This window comes from Ascaphus truei, chromosome 5 (assembly GCF_040206685.1).
Source record: "Ascaphus truei isolate aAscTru1 chromosome 5, aAscTru1.hap1, whole genome shotgun sequence".
NCBI classification, from domain to species: domain Eukaryota; kingdom Metazoa; phylum Chordata; class Amphibia; order Anura; family Ascaphidae; genus Ascaphus; species Ascaphus truei.
In genome coordinates this window covers 290,199,240-290,220,910 of record NC_134487.1, presented here as the reverse complement: position 1 = coordinate 290,220,910, position 21,671 = coordinate 290,199,240, and the positions used below count along the sequence as shown (strand labels likewise).

Below are 21,671 nucleotides of genomic sequence, written 5' to 3'. Positions count from 1 at the left end.
CCAGGCCCAGTAAATCCCCATCATCTCACATTCAGATGACCGCTTAGCCTGTGGACCACCCATCGCTCAAGAGTATGGAAGGTTAGATAGCAGAGGGGGGAAGGGGGGGTCCCGGTGGGTCCAGGGGGAAGGTGATTCTGAAGTGGCATGTTAGTGTAGAAGGGGGGAGAAGACTAATAAAAAAAATACAAATAAATCTAATTAAAAATGAAGCCTATCATACTATCATAGTCATCGTTCACTCAGGACAGGATCAATGTAGGTTAAACTCGTCTGGGCATTAATGGCTAGGTAATGCCCTATCCTTAGGGGATCATTACTTTAATATCAGAGTTTCCATGGGGCTCAATTGCAAAGCTGGCACAGAATATCACAACATAACCCACTATGTCACAACCAGAAGGAACAACGAAGCCGACGTCTGTAATAATTGTGCAGCCCACCTTAAACTCTGGCGCCCTGCTGTGCATTGAAAGCAAGGGGTTAGGAGGAGGTTTTTTTCCTTTAATCAAAGTCCCCCCCACTGGCAAACGGGGGGGGGGGGGGGGCAAAAAAACTGCCACAGACTTAAGAAGATTCCTATTAAAGCCAATAGCATTTTCTGTTTTGATAAACCTGATGCAGGGTTTGCCCCCATTTGGCAGCCGGGAGAATTTGTAAATAATCCCCTAAAAGATAAGGAAGACTCAGGTTATTTACCTGAGACCGGAGGTTACTTGTCCAAGTCTCCCGGGTGCAACACGGGGGGGCAAAAAAAGCAGCAGCATTGCCAAAGGAAAGTAATCCCATTGAAATAAGTGTTATTTTTGCCATGATTTTTTTTGCTCAAGTATTGCACCTGGGAATCTTTGATTAATAGACCCCCTATGGAAGAGCAGCAATAGGCTATAGGGTCCTATTTACTAAGCAGCGTTAAGCCAAATAGTTCCTCACGTCAGCATTTCTTAGTAAATACGGTTAAATAGCACTTGGCAGGAAAGTGGCAATTTCATTTAAAAGCATCGCGTTGGGACACATTGCGATTGATGCAGAATGTGATCAGATGGATATTAAATGCGTTCTGGGAGGTTGTGCAACACAACAAGTCCTGGTGATTGATTGGTGTGGATGGGATTCTGAGACACCAGGAAAGAGATTTCATATCAGCTCTTTGGTTGTTCAGGTGGCAGATATTAGATAATGTGACTAGCTCTGATAGGAGATTGCATGTGATCTATTACTGTCATATAACACTGCTAACAAATATACTCTAGAAACAGCAGCACCACATGCATTTTAAGGTAATGAACATAGCTTCCAAAATGTTTTGTAACTGTTTTACATGTATAATTATCAATGGTTTATCAGACGATATATTTTTTGGCTTTGTTGTTCTCCAGGGAAACGTTCCCACGTAAAACCCTGATTTAAATATACCGTAGCAGGTGGGACATCCATGAAGCTGGAAAGCTGTACTTTGCAGTTAAGCTCTTCAGTTGCAGAAGGCTGTGTAATGCAAGGCTAGCTCCTTTAGCAATGATGGAGTTAAACTGAAGCAAAGGGACATGTTAAATATACAGTATATAAAATGGTCTTGAAAACCTAGAAGTGGTATGGGTGGGTGCATAGTGATAAGTCCGTATGCCAAAAAGATGGAAAACTGCATAGTACTAATAGTCCGAAAATAACATGCACTCACCAATGCTTCAAGATTTAATATACAGGGTGCCCATAAATTAGTCACCCTATTATAATAAGCCTTAATAAATTAGTTATTTTAGGAGCTATCTTAAAACGTTTTTTTGGCAATTAATAACACAACTCGAGAAATGTTTGTTTTAATGAAGTAGACAACCACAGTTCAATCAATACTTCAGTAAACCACAATTCAGTGAACGTCCACGTGAGTCCCATCAGTAGCGTGCAGAGCATCAAGGCGATAGATGATTTCGTTCCAAACATTAAGAAGCATGTCTTGCGTGATGGAAGCGAAATAAAGAAAAAAAAATGTCTTGAGTCGTGTTATTAATTACCGCAAACCGTCTAAAGCTCCTATTAAAATTAATTTATTAAGGCTTATAATGGGGTGAATCATTTATGGACACCCTGTAGTTCAAGCAATAATTTTGGCCTTGATAAGGGCCCTGTCTTGGCCAAAATGTTGACTGGACTACATTAAATCTTGCCGCATTGGTGTGTGCATGTTATTTTTGGACTATAAATATACAGTATGTAAATGTATATTATTATTGATATTATTATATTATCGAGATACTGCATGTTGTATTGGTTTTTTTTTGTACTGCTTTATCACTTCATACGTCAGCTTGACACGTAGGAGGGGTTATAGGATTAATTTGGGGAGACACACCCCAACACGTATTTTAGTGGGCTGTATAAAATTATACAACTACTAGTTTCACTTTTATTTTTTTTATTTTCCCCATTTATTTGCTTAAAAAAAAAAAATAGACGCAACAGGAAGTGGAGAAAAGCTCTCAGCTTCTCAGCAGGAAGTTTGATTGACAAGAACCTTAACGCATGTACTAAACGCACTTTTTGGAAACTTGCTACACAGCCCATATTGACTTGGGATCTTGCACAAAGGCTCTTACAACACTCTCGGTAGATGAGGGCTTTATCTCAGACACTCTGAGCAGCTTATTATTCATTACTGCTAGAAAAGGTGGTTGCTGTTTTAGCAAGACTGTTAGTATACTTCTGTAACTAGGAATGTTCCATATTCTGTTCTGTGACCTCTACATACTGTACAACTTCGAGAACCGATTACAGCTACAGATGTCTTGCTGGCAAATGTACATATGACCGTTATCAGTACGGTGGCCTGTACAGTATAATAAGTGGTAGAAATGTGATTTATTTGGTTACGATATTGATTACATGTTTATCCTGTTTATACCCTCTTGGGTCCGAGGGGCAGCGTGCATTGCTTTGCAATGTTTTGGCTAGATCAGGGGTGGGCAACTCCAGTCCTCAGAAGCCACCAACAGGTCAGGTTTTCAGAATATCTCTGCTTCAGCACAGGTGGTGCAGTCAAAGACTGAGCCACTGATTGAGCCACCTGTGCTCACGCAGGGAAATCCTGAAAACCTGACCTATTGGTGGTCCTTGATGTTGGAACCTCTGGCAGTGAAAGGATTTTATGCATTTGAGGAGCTAATGGCTGAAAATAACAAGTCTAACATTAGAAAAAGTAATAATAATAAAAGCGTGCATGCATCCTTCACCAATCAAGAAGTGTTAGGATTTTGGACACAAACCGTGTACGGTTTGAACGTTCCATTAAAGGAGGATTTCAGATGCTATATTATTTTATCCTGCTTATGCGATTAATCTTCATCATGCCATGTTGCCTCTGCGTGACTTGGGTTTGTTGCGCCTGCTTGGGGTTGGCAGCTATATACAGTGCAATGCAAATGCACACTTTTGGAGATCAGTTTGGAAGACTAGTAACCATGACGAGGAATTCCTGATCCGCATGTTGATACAAATGTCAGTTTATCAATGGTTCCCTCCCCCCCCCATTGGAAGTTACAGTTGTGATGTCACTATAATGATTTTCCATGTACAAGACACTGCTTTCTGGATTAGTGTGCGCATTTGCATGTCAGTACCCAGAATCCCTGGCTGCAGTGGAAGCACTGTTTGCTTAGCGATAATGGGGAAAGACAGGGTTGCAGACCTGCCACAGACATGTGAATGTGCTCACAATGGTATTTTTATTTACTGGACTAGTGTGTAGAAGTGACAGACTGTCTTTAAAAATAATCAATTAATGCACACGCAGCCCACTGTTTTTTGAAACTAGCTCCATTATATATATTTTGCCCATATAAGCAGTATCTAATAATGAGCCATATTAAGAAAGAGCCAGCAGCTGTGCCAAATGGAAAGATATAAGGAAAATCACTGAGCTAGACAAAGGACTATGGTTTCTTGTATCAGGAAAAATAGCCCTGTTCATCAGCCTTGTGAGTAATTTGTGTTCGCTCAGAATTACATTATGCCACATAGTAACAAAATAAATTTTCATCAGTCTAAACAACTATGCTGAAACATATTAAATATTTCTTCTAAGAAAGTAACAATACATTTAATTTATGGGTTCACAAAGTGAATCCAGTAAAAGAGTTAGGAAATATTGCTTATTTTACTATAGGTATTAGCAGAAAATTACAGAGGGGACTACAGTATACTTGCTGCCAAATGTCAATGAATTCCTTAGCTCAGCCTAAATCTCACACACACACATTATAAATACAATGTGAATAGCTAACCTGCAGTCACATCACTGTTCCATCTGCTGTGTCATGTTAGAATGCATGTTATAAAATATGGTGACTGTTGCCAAGAGGTCTCCTCTGGCCTTTTCTGTTAACCCAGTGTTTGAACATGTCGTGCTCTTTGAACTCATGGCTAATTCGGTTGGCGAGTTTTTCTTCCTTTGTAAGGCTTTGTAATTCAAGTCTGGAAATCTTATACCAACTGATTTACAAACATGAGAGCATTTTTTCTTGCCTCCTTCCTACCGATGATCATCTACAGTATTTCAAGGGTGACCAACTCAAGTCCTCAAGTGCCACCAACAGGTCAGGTTTTAAGGCTACCCCTGCTTCAGCAGAGGTGGCTTAGTCAGCGGCTCAGTCGAAGACTGAGTCTCTGGTTGAGCCACCTGTGCCGAAGCAGGGACTGATTGAGCCACCTTTGCTGAAGCAGGGATGCCCTTAAAACCTGACTTCAAATTACATCATCCCAATAAATGTCAATGAAAGTTGAAGAGATCTCCTGCATTTTCCCCCTGCCTCTGTTTGCAGCTTTCATGTGTATGAGTTACCTGGGTGTACATAGTGGTGGGTAATTATTGAAAAAGGAGGCTGCATAAAGGCTTTTACCATGTACTGTGAACACACAACTTTATATGTTTTAATTGCTTGGCTAGTTTTTTTCCAGGAAGCTCTAAGCCCTGCGTGACAGATGGGCTAATAGTTGAGATATATCGATAGACAGTCACTAAAAACACATAGGCACAGAAGAACCAGTTTTAACGCTATGAGAAAGGTCAAAATTCTGCTTAAAACTTGGGTATTATCAGCATTTCAGTGTCTCAAGTGGAGATATCTCAGAAGTCACCCAGTGAATTTTGACCTTAGAAAACGAAGCAATATAAAGTTAGCTTGCATTTGTTCAATTCTTTATCTTGATTTCCCCTAAGCCCTGCAATGTTTGTTTGATATAATGTGCCTCCTGTAGACAGCAAGACACATACACATGTAAATATTAGTAATACAGATATGGAAATATAGTGGACCCCAAAAGCCCTTTGGAGTTTTCAGATCAAAAAGCATGAAACTGTCCCCGAGCTCACATCTTCCTGCTGTATCAAACAGTCCCTGCTATCTCCTCCTCAATGGTTTGAAAAGTTCTAAGTGCAGCTCTTACAGGTGGAAATGATCCACAGGTCTGTGTCAGAACAAGGTCTCTAGATTGCACATTCCATGTTCGAATGTAAAGTGCTATGGCATAATATTTAAATGGCAGATCTCCTTTCTCCTTCTGCTTCGTTTACCTCGCTGAACCTATGTTTTTGTACTGACACATTAAGAGGTGTTTAAAGGTTTTCTTAAAGGTGGTATTGCAGAGCGCATAGCAAGCAGGGTTGATGGTACTGTTGATATAGCAAAGCCAGTAGCCAATTGTCCACACTGTGTTGGGCACACACACTGCACAAAATGTGTTGATTAAAACCATTACATTATATGGTGTCCAGGTGATAATGAATGCTAGGAGAATAGCCAAGATAGTCCTTGTCACCTTCTTTTCTCTGGAAGGAGGAAGCTTCTTTTTGGCTGGCTGTTTTGTCATCTTTACAATTTTACGTGCTACAATGTTCTGCTGGTCTTCTCCATTCCGACCATTGGCTCCTGGAACAATCTCCACAGTGGTGCCACTGGTAGTGCCACAATCACCCTTCTGAGACTTTGTGACTATTCGTATACAAGTAAGTTTGGAATTCTCCATTTTTGGATGGGCCTTAGAACCCGAAGCCTGTGGGGCATCTTTGGCAGCTCCATCTTCCTTTGTGGTTGAAGCTACAACGCTTATGGATGTAGAATCATTTGAGATCTCTTTTTCCTCTCCTTCTGTTTGAACACAGTTCTCTGTCGTAGAACTGCCAGTGGTTTTGCCATTCTGAATTTTGCTGTGGTCCACACCATCTTCAGTGCCGGAGACATTGTTATTGTTTGGTTTCACTATTTTCCCTTGCACAAGGCTTGGCGAAATGGTGTCATGATTGGGGGCTGGTTCCTTTTTGCCCTTTTTTATCCTACTCTTGCTGGCCCGAGATATCTGCCAGTACAAACCCATCATAATAATGACTGGTAGATAGAAGGCTGCGATAGCGGTGCCAAAAGTGACTGCGGCATTTGAGAAGAACTGAATATAGCACTCGCCCTCTGGAACAGTTCTTCCACCGACAATGAATTGCCAGAAAAGTATTGCGGGTGCCCACAAGATGAAAGACAGCACCCACGCTGCGGCAATCATCATGCCTGCCATCTTGGTGGTTCGCCTCACTGGATATGTCAGCGGTTTGGTAACGCAGAAGTATCTGTCAAAGCTGATAATGAGGAGGTTCATGACCGAGGCATTGCTGACTACGTAATCCAGAGCCAGCCACAAGTCACACACAACAGGGCCTACAGGCCAGTAACCAATCACAGTGTACAGAGTGTAAAGGTTCATGGAAAATACCCCAATAATTAAGTCAGCACAAGCTAAGCTGAACAGAAAATAGTTGTTGATTGTCTGTAGGTGTCGGTTGACCTTGATAGATACCATGACCAAGATGTTTCCGATGACGGTCACCAAGCTGAGGGATCCAGCCACAATGACAATGAAGACCACTTCCACTGTTTTGTAAGGGCTCCCCATCATGGTCTTATTCTCAGAGGACACGTTGAATAGGCTTGAGTTATTCATGTCTGCGTCTCAGACCAACAGCTAGTTGACTACTTTCTAGTTACCATTTATACCTGTGAAAAAGAAGAAAATGCATTACACACCAAGGACTTTTTCTAGTGCAAAGAAAAATACAACAGCAGCAAGAAAAAAAAAAGAAGCCAAGAACACAACCAAAAAGCAGAAGTCAACAATGGGATGAAGCTCTTTGCTGGTGGATCACTCTGTGTGTAAGGAACTTGAACAAAATTTATTGAAGGTGCTTCCATTGTTACATAGTTACATAGTTACATAGTAGATGAGGTTAAAAAAAGACGTACGTCCATCAAGTTCAACCTATGCTAAATTTAGACAACAGATACTTTATTCTATATCTATACTTACTTATTGATCCAGAGGAAGGCAAACAAAAAACCCCATTAAGGGGAAAAATTAATTCCTTCCTGACTCCAAGAATTGGCAATCGGATTAATCCCTGGATCAACATCCTTCCCATATTTACTTATTTGGTATATCCCTGTATACCTTTCCCATCTCAAAAGATGTCCAACCTTTTTTTTAACAAATCTATTGTATCTGACATCACAGTCTCCATGGGTAATGAATTCCACATTTTAACTGCCCTTACTGTAAAGAACCCTTTCCTTTGTTGCTGCTGAAATTTCCTTTCCTCCAACCTTAAGGGATGCCCCCGAGTCCTTTGTACTGCCCTCGGGATGAATAGTTCTTTTGAAAGCTCCTTGTATTGTCCCTGAATATATTTGTATATAGTTATCATATCCCATCTTAGACGCCTCTTTTCTAATGTAAATAAATCTAGTTTAGCTAGCCTCTCCTCATAAGTTAGAATGTCCATCCCCTTTATTAATTTGGTGGCTCTTCTCTGCACTCTCTCTAGTTCCATAATGTCTTTTCTTAGGATTGGTGCCCAAAATTGTACTCCATATTCAAGTTGTTGTTCATTTTAAACACAAATTGTCCTACATTTTACATATGTTGTTTATAGTACTGTGTGCTACAGAATACTTGCGTACCCAGCAACCAATGCAATCAAAAATTATCATTTCCATTGCAGTTCAACTTTGGAACATGACGCTAAATGAAGGGGCTACTGATGTTTACTCAGCTGTTTTACAGAGACTGGGGAACCACTCAAATTGATGGCTTATCAATATCCAACTATCTCTACTGGTATTTTATTAGTGAATACCTACTGTACATTATTTTATTGTTCACTCACACAATGCATGTATTTGAGGACATACTGTAGGGAAGAGGTTACTGCTTGGCTTATGCTGCTCAGTCCTATTGTATCCCATCCGTATCGTAACCATTCCTAGGTATTGATCCCAGTGACATTCACAATAATAATCTCCTTTAGCTCAAACACAACAGTGAGTACTGATAACATCTATAAGCTCCTAAAGAGCAGTGGTTAAAGTCTCATGATACTGGATTGCACTTTGTACAACTTCTTTTTCTTTACAACCAAATTGAACACCCTTCATTTTTTTTTTATATAAAACTCCATGTTTTTCACAAAAGGATTTCCAAATCACAGGTATTTGGATATAATGTATACAAATTAGAGATGTGTGAATTTTTGCAAACCAAGCAACATTTTCCATTTTTGGGGGATGAAAATCTTGACAAAGCAAATTTGAAGACATTTGCAGAACTGGGGTTACGTCAATTAGCTACATTTGATTTTATTTATTTATACAAATGTTTTACCAGGAAGTAATACATTGAGAGTTACCTCTCGTTTTCATGTCTGTCCTGGGCATAGAGTTAAGACAAATAATACATGGTTACAAACACAGTTACATAAATGAACAGGGTATATATTATATACAAGACATTATATATATATATATATATATATATATATATATATATATATATATATACATATACATATATACACACACAAGACATGGCCTCTATATACTACAATTTTTGCAAAAAATATGTCAAAAGTCCCAGATTTTTGCAGTAATTGGTCAACAACCTACATTGGGAACTTTTGCGAAAAATAATGAGAAAACGAGAAGCAAATTTAAAGAAATTCACAATCTCCAATAAAAACCATCAACCGTTTACAATGGCACTCTTGTGAATTGGTTACCTACTTTTGGGATCAATGCTCTCCCTGGCAATCAATCTATTTTCTGCCACTGCCTTTAAGGGAAAACTGGGTTGAAATAGAAGTGAGTTCTCTTACTCGACCACTGAAATATATTAGGATTTTTTCAGAGAGAGAACATATATACAATATACAAATCTATTCTGTACTAAAAATCAGCAGTCTCCCTGATCCTGAGAAACGTGGCATGACAATGACGAGGAGAACTGGGCAGCTCTTTCTCCTGACTATTTTTTTTTTTTATTACTTAAATTTTTATTGGAGATTTTTTTTTTCATACAAAACAAAAATTAACAAAACATATAACATATAAAAGGGGGGATAGGGGAGGGAGGGAAGGGATAGCATTTGTAAAAATATAGCATTGCACACAACAATTTAATTGTCACATATATCACTCTGTTCCAAGTATTCTAATGTATATAGGGGGATATACCTGCATGGCGAAACCAAGGAGCCCAAATCTCAGAGAATTGTGAGGTCGAGCCGTTCAGATAGGCTGAGAGTTTTTCCATATAAACTATTTTTGTTATTTATTTGGTTTAAGGATGGGGGGGCAGGTTGTTTCCAATTTTTGGCTATTGTACACCGTGTAGCATTTAACATTTGGGCTAGTACTCTAGCTTTTTTTTGGGGAATAATGGCCATTGGCTTGCCTAGCAATATATATACTGGGTCATGTGGAACAGTGATTTCTAGGATCTTGTGTATTAAGGTGAACACTTCCGTCCATGTTTGTTGGATTTTGGGACATGACCAGAATATATGCAGAATATTCCCCACTTCACCACAACCACGCCAGCACAGAGGGGAAACACCTGGGAGAAAAGAGTGCAGCCTGGCAGGAGTCATATACCATCTGAATATTAACTTGTAAATATTCTCTTTTATTACAACGCACGATGAATTTTTAGAGGCAGCTTCCCAGATGTCTTTCCAAGTATCGAGATCTATACAGACGTTAAGATCTTTTTCCCAGGATACCATATATTTATTGGGGGTTGGTTGCTCTTGATAGAGGATAAACTTTGATATATTCTGGAGGTAATGCCCTTTGTGTGGGACTGGTGTAGGCACCAGTCCTCAAACAGAGTTAAAGCATGGGGTTGGCTTGATTTGTAGACTGATTGGATATAATGCCTAACCTGGAGAAATCTGAAAAAAATCGGAAGTGGGGATGTCGTGATTCGTTTGTAAAGAAGCGAATGGGGGGACTTTCCCTTGAGTGAGAATATCCTTGACTCTCGTGAGTCCTTTTTGAACTCAGGTATGGGAGATCGGGTTTTCTGTGTAAAAAGGAAGGGAGGGGTCCGAGAATAGGGGTTGCATGAGGGAAGGGGTACCAGTTAGTTGAAACTTGGATTTCATCGAGTCCCAGAGATTACAGGCAAAGGATATCACCGGGTTCTTGAAACTCTCGGGTGGTCTAGACTTTTTGTTGAGCCAGAGAAGATTTTTTATTTTGCATGGGGAACACATCAAATCCTCTATCTCGACCCACCTCCTTTCGGTTGGGTTTGAATGCCAGCTAACAAGTTGCCCTAATTGAGCTGCTCTATAGTAGTTTTGTAAGTTCGGAAGAGCTAAGCCTCCTTCTAATTTGGACTTATAAAGAATATTTTTGCGGATTCTGGGTCGCCTGTTTTGCCAGACAAATTTCAAAATTTTCTTCTGAATATTATTTAGATCTTTCTGACAGATTTTAACCGGGAGAGTTTGAAAGAGGTAGAGGAGTCGAGGTAAAATGTTCATTTTAATAGTGTTTATTCTCCCAAACCAGGATATTATATATGGGTTCCAATTGGCTAAGTCCTTGACTATCTGGTCAAAAAAGGGTTTAAAAATTGCGTTGTATAAAGTTGAATAATTTTTTGTTAGTTGAACCCCTAGATATTTAATATGGTTCGCGTTCCATTTAAAGTCAAAATTTAGTTGGAGTAATTTTACTAATTCTTTAGGGAGGTTTAAACTAAGGGCCATGGATTTGGAATGATTAATTTTATAACCTGAAAGTGAGCCGAATTCTGATAGAACATGAAAAAGGTTAGGGAGGGATGTGAGAGGTTTTGAAAGTGTCAATAGTATATCGTCTGCAAAAAGAGCTATTTTTAATTCTTCCTGGCCAACAGAAATACCCGTAATATTGGGGTTCATCCTTATCTGGCATGCTAATGGTTCTATGGCTAAGGCAAACAACAAAGGTGAGAGCGGACAACCCTGCCTGGTTCCATTTAATATTGAAAAGGGGTCAGACAGAGAGCTGTTCGTCCTCACAGTGGCCGTTGGTGTGGAGTATAGTGTGTTTATACTATTTAAAATTTTGGCTGTGAATCCCATCTGCGAAAGCGTAGCCGACATAAACTGCCAATCTAATCGATCGAACGCTTTTTCAGCGTCTGAAGAGAGTAATAGAGATGGGCACTTTGTGAGATTTGCTACGTGTATTAGATTCACTGTCCTCCTTGTGTTATCAAGGGCTTGTCTGCCCAGGACAAACCCCACCTGGTCCGGATGAACCAATTTAGGGAGGATACTATTTAATCTGTTGGCCAGGATCTTTGCGTATAGTTTTAGATCTGTATTTAACAGCGAAATAGGTCTGTAGCTAGAGCACAGCAGAGGATCTTTCCCCTCTTTGGGGATTACCACTATGGTAGCTTGAAGCATGTCTCTAGGAGGGGGAACGCCTAGTATCATCTCATTGAATACTTTGGTAAGAAATGGGAGGAGAGTTGTGGAATATTTCTTGTAATAAAGATTAGAGAATCCATCCGGACCTGGGGCCTTCCCAATTTTCAGGGATTTTTCTCCTGACTATTTTAATCAGTACATGCAGGACTTGGGCGCACTGTAAGCCAGCCTGTATTATAACCTATTTCCCAAACTAGTCTAGTGTAAGGTGAAGGCGAGAGAATTCAGCTGCCCCTGGCTGAGTGCCGGCTCTAGCCCCTTCAACAGAGCTCCTGACAGATAGTTCAGATGCATGTTCATAAGGGAGCCAAAAACATTACGTAGCCAACACTTTCACAACATGAGCCATGCTAATGAGGTTCCGTGGACACTGCATTTCAGTTCTCAGAAGTCCTCTAGTGACCTTCAGCTCACCTTTACAAGCTCTCATCTCCACTTGGAATAATTAAATGTGCAGTGAAGGCTGATATAATGATGAAACTGTCTCCTTTGCCCACAAACTGCAGGCTTCCTTTAGCAGGTATCATTATGCCAAATGGGAATTTTAGAAAGCACTGTACAGGAGTTTAAAGGGTACAGCTATTAATTCTCCATTGTAATTTTTTGAGAACACATAGGAACTGTTAATATCTATGCATTTGTTTTGATTGTTTAAATTTAGAAGTATTTAGAGCAATAATTATTCTCACTTATGCAAATGTGTTGTAAGCCAACACAAGCAGATATCCCCTGAAGGGAAAGAAAGGAATGTAAAAGAAAAAGGGCTTTTTCAAAGTCTAATACAATTTTTTTTTTAAAACTGTATTTCTAGAAATGGGCAATTGTGTCAAAGTTTGAGCTGTGAATTTTTATCAGGTTTTCTAACAAAATTCAATTTGCAGACGGATATTCACAGACGACTTGGACAGTAAAAAAATTCAGACGAATGTTCCTGAAACCTCCATGGTTTTCTCTTCACCCAAATGTTGCACCATCCACCCTACAAATGTGTAGGCATTCACTTTGTCAGAGTGGGAGAGGTATATGTATTCCCTCAAACCAGCCTTCAAACAACACGTGGAGAGACACCTGTGCTCCAATAGGAGTACACCTGGGATATATGCAAATAGATATGCAAAGTATATTGTAATGACTCCTATTCGCGTATGGGCCAGATATCCCATTTGTACTTCTGGGCGAATCGAATGCATAAACATTCCCAATGAAATGTGCGGTGGCGACCAGCGGTATTGCATACACACAAAGGTACTGTGAGGGGAAGTCACTTTTTAGACCCAAGCCGTGAATATCCACCGCATGCGAAGGAACGCCATATTCGCTGCAAATTCTAATGTCAGCGTAAGATTCGCCCATCTCTGACTGCAACTAAGAATTCCAACATACAGTGTAAGCTACTGTATCACGGAGCTGCCCAACATACTGTGTCAGGGCTGCAGACAGATTTCCCGGGGCCCAGGACTAGAGTTGCATCCGGGCCTCTCCCCCCCCCACCCATTTCACACCTCACAAGCCCCCTCTATTTCCCACCCTCTACCCATGTATTTCTCTCCTTTCTTTCTCACTCACTCTCCCCCACTCCCGACACGCATGTATTTCTCTCCCCTGCGTCTCACTCTTACTCCCTCTTTCCTCAATCCCTCCCCCGCCTCTCTCTCACTCGCCCCTACCTTCCATCAATTACCCCATTGACTCAATCCCCCCCACAAAATACATACCAAAAACTCCCACCCCCCTAGATGCATATAAGCCCACCCCGCAATACATAATAAAAATACCCCGCCCCCGCCAATACATATTAAAAATGCCCCCGCCAATACATATGAATAAGGCCCCCACCAATACATATTGAAAAGACCCAACCGCCCCAATGCATATTAAAAAGAACCCCGCCGCCCCAATACATTTTAAAAAGACCCCCGCCACCTCAATACATTTTTTAAAGATGCCCACCACCTCAATACATTTTTAAAAGACCCGCACCGTCCCAATACATTTTAAAAAGACCCTCACCCCCAATACATATAAAAAAAAACACCCACCCCCCAATACATATTAAACCCCCCCCCCCCAATACATATGAGAAAAAACAGACGTACCGAAGACTTGTGGGGGGGCCTGCACCAGCACCACTACCAGGCGACAGCAGAGGAGCCTGCTGCAGACGGCCCGCGGAGGACAGACTCGGTGCCGGGAAGGTGGGGCAGGGCAAAGGATGCCGGTAGGGTCTGGTGGGGGGGGGGGGGGGGGGAGAGGGGTGGAGAGAGGTTTCCGGTAGGGGGGGGCAAAGAATGCCTATGGCCCGGGTGGCTTTGAGGGAGGGAAGACACATGGGGGGCCTGCAGTCTCCCGACATTGACACATGGCTGGCAGGGGGCCCGGGCCCCCTTACTCACCAGGCCTGGGACACCAACACCGGCTGCCCCCCCCCTGTCGGCGGCACTGTACAGTGTAAGCTACTGTACCACAGAGCTACCCAACATACAGTGTAAAGCTTTATTACAAATTGAACATTAATCTCACTCCCCCCCATTCCTTACCTGGGCCTTCTATCTCACAACACCCACCAGGGTTTAATCAGCCCTGCGTTAATTATAGACATGGTGATACACTACTACTGCTTGAAGTTTTTCAGTCAGGCCAAGCGTTAATTTTAACTGCGCTGTGGATTAAAATGACAGAAATCCATTTACACAGAAGTTGTCACCCCCACACCTCCCCCAGTGCCCCTCATTTTGAACATTTGACAGATCATCCCATGTGCAGTGGCAATTTTTCAAAGAAAAACCTCTCTCTGCCTCTGCCATCGTCTGCTCTTAATACATGTATACAGGCATTGGGATTTGCAGCTCATCATAGCTGCTGACTTTGGCTCTTAAGGGGTTATAATGGTGTAAAGCCTTAGTGTATCTGTTACACTAGAACCGAGTGTTGGCATAATACTAGAACACAGGGCTCTTCCAGACTGTGTGGTTTTGTAGAGTAGTCCAACCACAGTGAGGAATTGCTGAGCTCGTAACTATTATGATTTTGAACGGGGTTTGAATATATAGGGCTATTTCCAAATGGCCCTACTTATGGTTGTCTCCCATCTACAGAAATAGGTTGGGTTTAACTAATTTTTCCCTGTTCATACAGCCATGAAATGGACCCCAAAAATCTATGAATCCAGAGGAGACATACCTCTTTAGCCTCGTAGGTGGGGTTTCCTGGGAGACTGAAGGCCTTGAAGACAATGTTGATTTGGAAATAAAAACAATGCTTTTTTTACATCATGTGTGGCAATATGTGACATATTTGTGCCTCGGATGTCTTCATAGCAGGTTCTTGTATGTTTGTGTCTTGTACATGTGCTCATTCCCAGGTTTGTAATGGCTGGCAGGTCTTGTGGGTGAATACATGCTATGACCTTATGCTTTAAGGCAGAAGCAAAGAAATTGACAATAGATTTTCACTCTTTTACTCGCTCCCTCTGGCTATTCTATTTATTTGCTCTAAAAACTTGAACATACTGTATGTTGGTTTATACTGTTACTCCCTTTTCTCTAGGGCCTGAGAGCACGGTTTTGATTTTTTGCACACAGACACTAGTCCCAAAAGAAGAGTTTGGTTTGGACTAAACTCTGCTCTGATGTGTCGGTTGGGATAGGATTTTGGTGTCTGTCCAGGTTGGTGCTTTGTTTGACTCAGTTGGAATGGGCTCTGTGTGTAGGGAGGCACTAAATGCTTAAAGAATTTGAAAGGATGATGTATCTTTTCTTCCACATCTGTTCATGACATCATGAATTTAAAGGTCTTTTGACCCCTATTCAATAAACTGTTAAGCGTCTTCCCATTGCAGCAGAAGAGTTTTGGTCCATTAAAATGAATCAGACTTAAATGTACGGGCCTTTTTGTACTGTTGCTGTACGTTCTAATAGCCATATTAATCTGTGTATATATGTTGTGTAGTATTATAGCTTCTAATAGATCAACATGGGAATTATTCATGGATTAAAATCATAACATTTAGACCGTCTCTTCTTGCAGAGAAGACCTTGTGCTGGTTTTCTATTTGTGTGAAAATATTAGGCACAATAGCCATAACATAATGAATAAATATAGTATAATACTATAAAATTACTAACTGATTAAATAATTTAATTAAAATAAGAATGTGTCGTTTTCAGTATTATTTATGAATTGTATTCACCTTTACCACTTTTGCTGGGAGGCGATGCATTAAACACATGTTTTTTCTTACAGGGAACTGAAAGGGGTCCTTCTAATCCTGCTGCTCCGACCATATGAGAACCAAAGGGCACGGGAACAATGTATGGAAAAGTGGAATGTTTTTGTTGCCATTGAAATTGTGTGTACAACAGGATAAATTACATTTGTACTCCCCGGGGAGGAACTGGTCTCTCGCTTTCAATGCCAACTATTCCCCCCCCCCCTCCCCATGCTTGTCCCTCACATGAATGATTTATGAACCTGCTTTCTTGGGATCTTGCAGGGTTTCTGAATTCATAGGGCTAGAATCCCATTGCTCCATTACATCAGGGCTCGTAACGTGACGTTACCCAACACAGAAATGGATGATATGTGCCCTGAGTTAACATTGTATCAACAAAGCCAATTGTATGCAAAAACATCTGAACTGTATCTCATTGGTATACCGATGTTAGTGTTGCATAATATTGCTTTATTTTCCGATACGTGACGTTATGCCAGCCTTGACTTTACTCCTATCAAGACCCTGAAATAGTTTTTTTTTTTGCTGTGGTGGAAAGTGAAACATTACACCTAATTGTGGCGTTACACCCAACCACATACAGCACAAACAGTGTTTCAGTGACTGGATAGGAGTAACCCCAGGTTTAGGTATAATGTAAATAACGTAACGCCTTAACCTTAACAGACTTTAGTTGTGGTCAATGTTATAATACTGCCTTCTTTGCATAGAAATGTCACCTTATCACTCACGTCTCTGTTAGAGTTAACACAATGCTCTGTACAGGAGAAACTTTGCTTATCGTTATTGTCCTTCAAATATACCCCATTAGTCTTAACGTGACGTTTGGTATGCTCCATATTCAGGCACTTAACTGAGCTTAGTGGATCTGGACATCGGTGCAGTACTAAGGAAGATAGAAACCTAGAATGACAGTCATTGCTTTATTTTACTTCAGCTGCATAAATGCAAGGTTGGTTAAATGTGGCTGTAATTTGAACTATTAGATACATTAAAGTCTTTATCATCAATGCAGCAAAAAATATACAGCAGCACTTTTTTTTGTATAAGTTATGGTGGGTAAAAAGGGACACAAATACGCCAACGTACCTTGAAAATATTTGTTCGTTTACCTACAGCAAATAAAAATACCACCTGTGAGCACATTCACATGTCTCAGACAGGTCTGCAACTCTGCTTACCTCCTAGCATACAGTGTTTTCCCGGCAGCCAGGGATTCTGGGTAATGACATGCCCATTTTGACATTGACCCCTATAAGCTTATGCCTGCTGCATTACCCAGAATGCTACTTACGTGTAGCATCCTGTTTTCATGCAAATATACAGCACTGCATCTACTTGTCTGTGATGGACGTATTTTATGAAGTGATTGGTAATACTGGCTACATATCATTTGCTCTTTGGTTTCTATGAAACCCCTGTAGATCAGATTGTGTTACTAAAAGGATCATGCTCATCAACACTGTCTGTTCATGGAAAATTCTTTAAAAAAAAAGTCCTGCAAAATGTAAAACTGTTCTAATAACTCCCGACGAAGCACACAGGGCGAAACGCGTAGAGATCACGAGGGGCTGCGAAATGAGCATTCATTGGTGGTGAGCAATACCGGCAGCAAAGGGGGAAGTCAAAGTGAGACGGAGCATCACGAGTCCGGACCTGTACCATCTTTGCCTGTGGCTGTACTCCCAGACGTCCCAGTTCAGCCCATTACCCAGATAGCTGTAAGTTTATTCGTTTGTCATTGTATTGTATTGTTATGTATAGCTCCCTATGATCTTTTTTATTATAAATGCTACTGCTTCTCAGTGCGCCTCTACGCTTTTTCTTTATCCTGTTCTAATATTTCCCTGAAAAAACCCTGTGCAGTGTGAGTCAATAGAAGATGAATTGTAGTAAACAAGTACACCATATCACTGAAATATAACGCAGAAAAATTCCAGATTAAGTGGCTGTAGTATTAGGACATTATTAATCACGTTTATTTGTAAAGTGCCAACATATTCCTCGTTGCATTATATTGTGTCAGCTACATTTCTGTGCACTAAATAATATGCATTTTCATTGGTTTGCAATTAAAATGGATACTTTGCATTTTCATATGTTAAATTAAATGACAGCCACTGGAAACGACACAAAAGCTGCATGAACAGGAGAGAAAAAAAAAACACAGGGATATTTCCAAAATAATTGGCGTGTCCTCGTAGGATGCGATGAAAGGGATCGGTTTACTGAGAGTATCTCAGAGACGTGGTGCTTAAAAAGAATCCCCGTTTACATATCCCCAGGGTGCTTGTTTCATATGTCATTTTTTTTTTTATTTGACATTAGAAGAAGCATGAATTCCATTCAACTGAAATGCGGAAACATGCATCATAAGAGAGGTTTATTATTTCACGCCTGCAGACAGCCACGTTTTATGAGGCCTTCAAGATTTAACTAAGCCTGCACTGCTCAAAGCAAACATCAACAGGGAAAAGGTGTCTGAACAAATGTGATTATGTCCAAAACACTGCAGCCGAAAACCGACACCAGTGCAATCACAGGTATTACACACAGTCTGACCCAGAGTAGCTCGATACCACTATTAAAGCAGCAGTCCAAGCATTATCCTACATGTGTTTTTTTAAAATAAATCAGTTCTGTACTATGAGAAAATACTTGTAGCATTAAAAAAAATGTTTTAAAGACATTTTTAATGTTTCTAATGTAGGAAGCATTTCCAAAATGACAGCCCCCTTCCCCTTCTGATAGGCTTCTGGCTCTTGCGACCCACCCTCTCTCTAGCAGTGCACCAATTGTATCTAGTAACTGCCCAGTCAATCATATTCCAGGAACTACATTGTCCAGAATGCTGTGCAAGAACTGAATTAAATAACCCGGAGCAAGCGATCGATAACAGGAGAACGGATCGATCTGCAGCTTAGCTAACCACTTGTCAGTGTGCAGATTGTATTGATGCGCACATATTGAATGTGGAAAAAATATATTTTTTCTTTAAAAAACGGCAGCTTGAACTGCAGCTTTAACTCTCTCCTGTTTTTAAATTATTCATGCAATTCGTATTTAAAGTAGTGTTATTGGTCCCGGAAGTGTTAGCTTGTTAAAGATTGTGATACATTTTTGGGGAGTTACATAGCTACATAGTAGATGAGGTTGAAAAAATACATATGTTCATCAAGTTCAACCTATGCTAAATTTAGACGACAACTACTTATTCTATATTTTATTTACAGTATTTTGATCCAGAGGAAGGCAAACAAAAAAAACCCAGCAAAACATTATATTATTATGTCTCATAAGGGGAACATTTAAATTCCTTCCTCACTCCAGTAATGGCAATCCGATAACTCCCTGGATCAACATCCTTCCCATGTTTACTTATTTGGTATATCCCTGTATACCTTTCCTTACTAAAAAGGATGTCAAATCTTTTTTTGAATGTATTTATTGTATCTGCCATCACAGTCTCCATGGGTAACGAATTCCACATTGTAACTGCCCTTACTGTAAAGGACCCTTTCCTTTGTTGGAGTTCGTCATATGTAGAATTATAGAGAACAGATCTTTCTAAACCTCACGGGTCTCTTCTTCATGTGCGCTGAATAAACTTGAAGAACCCCAAATACTGGCCCAATAAATAGTATCATATTTACGGAATCTGCTTGAAGAGGAGACCTGTGAGGTTTGGAAAGCTCTGTACACTGTAACTCCAACTATAAAGCACTTTTGCATTGGTCCTTAAAAGGTAACGCAACCTACAATGCATTTAAATGAATCCTAAGAAATGGGATTTTCGTTACGCATTTGAAAAAAAAAAAAACGTAAAACTTGCCATAGCACTAACACAAACCATAAGGCAGTTTTTTGGTACGGCAGTGCCGGATTTCCCAGAAGGCTTGGGGCAGCAACGTTTCAGTTTTTTCCCATATACAGAGACCCCGCTCTCTTCCCACTGATTGCCACGGAGAGTGTGGGGCCCCTCTAATGGTCTCTTACCTTCTCCTTCGCACCCTGCCTTCTGTAGCACACACTGCCATGTCACATGGCGACGCGTTGTTATGACAACGTGATGTCGCATTGTCGTGGAAACATGGCGTTGCGGCGCTGCAGGAGGAGGCGGCAAAAAGGTAAGTGCATATCGCCGGCAGCATTTTAAATCCGCCACTGGGTCCTGGCTGCAAACGGGGGGCAAAAATGGGGCTAATAATAGCATTAGACTTGTCAAATAAATGAGTTTAACATATTCCCTTTGATAAATCCGGTGCTGTTTTTTGCACTAATTTGCCATTTCGAAATGGATAGACTGAATATACCTGTTTACCTTTACCACGTGGTATGAGCTCAACGTCTTTCATTCTCACAGAACCAAATTCTCATAATACAACAGAAGTCTCTGAAGTGTCATCTTCCCTGTTCCTATGATATTAGGAGTCGAGTCGGTTGCCCAATTTCCATGAACGTGTTCGCAAAGGGCTGTGTTTATGGGGGAATACCGTTTCAACCCTTATTCTCTCTCTCTCTTTGCGTCTCTCACTCACTAAGCTCCCCAAAGTCACATGGGAGCATGAAGCCAATGAAGACTTGGAAGATAATCGCGGTCACCAACATCACTGCTGAGACCTTGGAAAAATTCTACCACCCAAACTCAAAGGGGATCTAGGAAAATGAAGCCAATTAAATGTAGCTTTAGTAATGAGCCCCCTCTAGTGTGAGACGCAAGGAACTGTCGTTTGTACAGAACAGATCATGATACCCAGGCAGGAAATGGCTCTATTATGGCTGGGCAGTGGAAAGGCAGATTCTGCATTAGACAACACTTTAGCTCAGGGATGGGCTACTCCAGTCCTCAAGGGCCACCAACAGGTCAGGTTTTCAGGATATCCCTGCTTCAGCACAGGTGGCTCCATCAGTGGCTCAGTTGAGGCTTGGAGTTGCTCACCCCTGCTTTAGCTGGTCAATAGCCCTACTGAAATTGTTCAACGCACAAACGCGTACAACTGTAGTTCTGTATGGCCTGTAATAGTCTGGTAACATAGTTAGACGTGCTGATGTCATTTCCCAATATTCTTCCCCTAGAACTGGTTTTTATATCCAGATGACACTTTTGACGCCCAATTTGGTTAAACTGCTGTTTGGTAATAATGCATCATGCAGCATGACTGGATTGTAAACCTGTATTGATGCTAGAAATAGGTATATATTTGTTTCTAGCTGTGATGTCTCCAAGAAGATGTAGTTATACTGAAGACTGTAACTAATTGCCACATCTAAAGAGATGACTAGGGCCACACATTTCATGGCCAACGACATCTAAGGAGAACTTTCATGCTGGTCCAGTTAACCTCCAATACATCTAAAAGCTCTTCTACCAACTTAAAGAGCTGACCCCTTAGGAAAATAAAGGGCTACATCACTGTGTCACCACTGCATGAGCAAAGGTCAATGTTTCATGTTTTATATGACATGAACAGGTCGACTCTCAAGAACTAGCTACTGCTTCTTTCTGGTATACATAACGTCATGTAACAATAAGTCAGCGTGGCTGGGGTCCTTCTCGTTCTCATGGGAAAGAATGCTTGGCCAAAGAATCGTTTCCCTCTTGTTAACCAGCACTGCGTATATATAATATGTGCAATTGACTGG

At 40.8% G+C, this 21,671-nt stretch overlaps 1 protein-coding gene across 3 annotated transcripts in view; it reads right to left on the bottom strand.

The window, feature by feature from the left end:
* Positions 1 to 1,801: 1,801 nt before the first annotated feature.
* CHRM2 (cholinergic receptor muscarinic 2) overlaps positions 1,802 to 21,671 on the bottom strand; it is a 126,642-nt gene continuing 106,772 nt past the window's right edge. For all 3 annotated transcript variants that reach the window (XM_075602588.1, XM_075602590.1, XM_075602589.1), the window contains one exon: positions 1,802 to 7,034. In XM_075602588.1, coding sequence (XP_075458703.1) covers positions 5,563 to 6,981 — 1,419 coding nt within the window. In that variant the 5' untranslated portion in view covers positions 6,982 to 7,034 and the 3' untranslated portion in view covers positions 1,802 to 5,562. The remainder of the gene's footprint in view (positions 7,035 to 21,671) is intronic.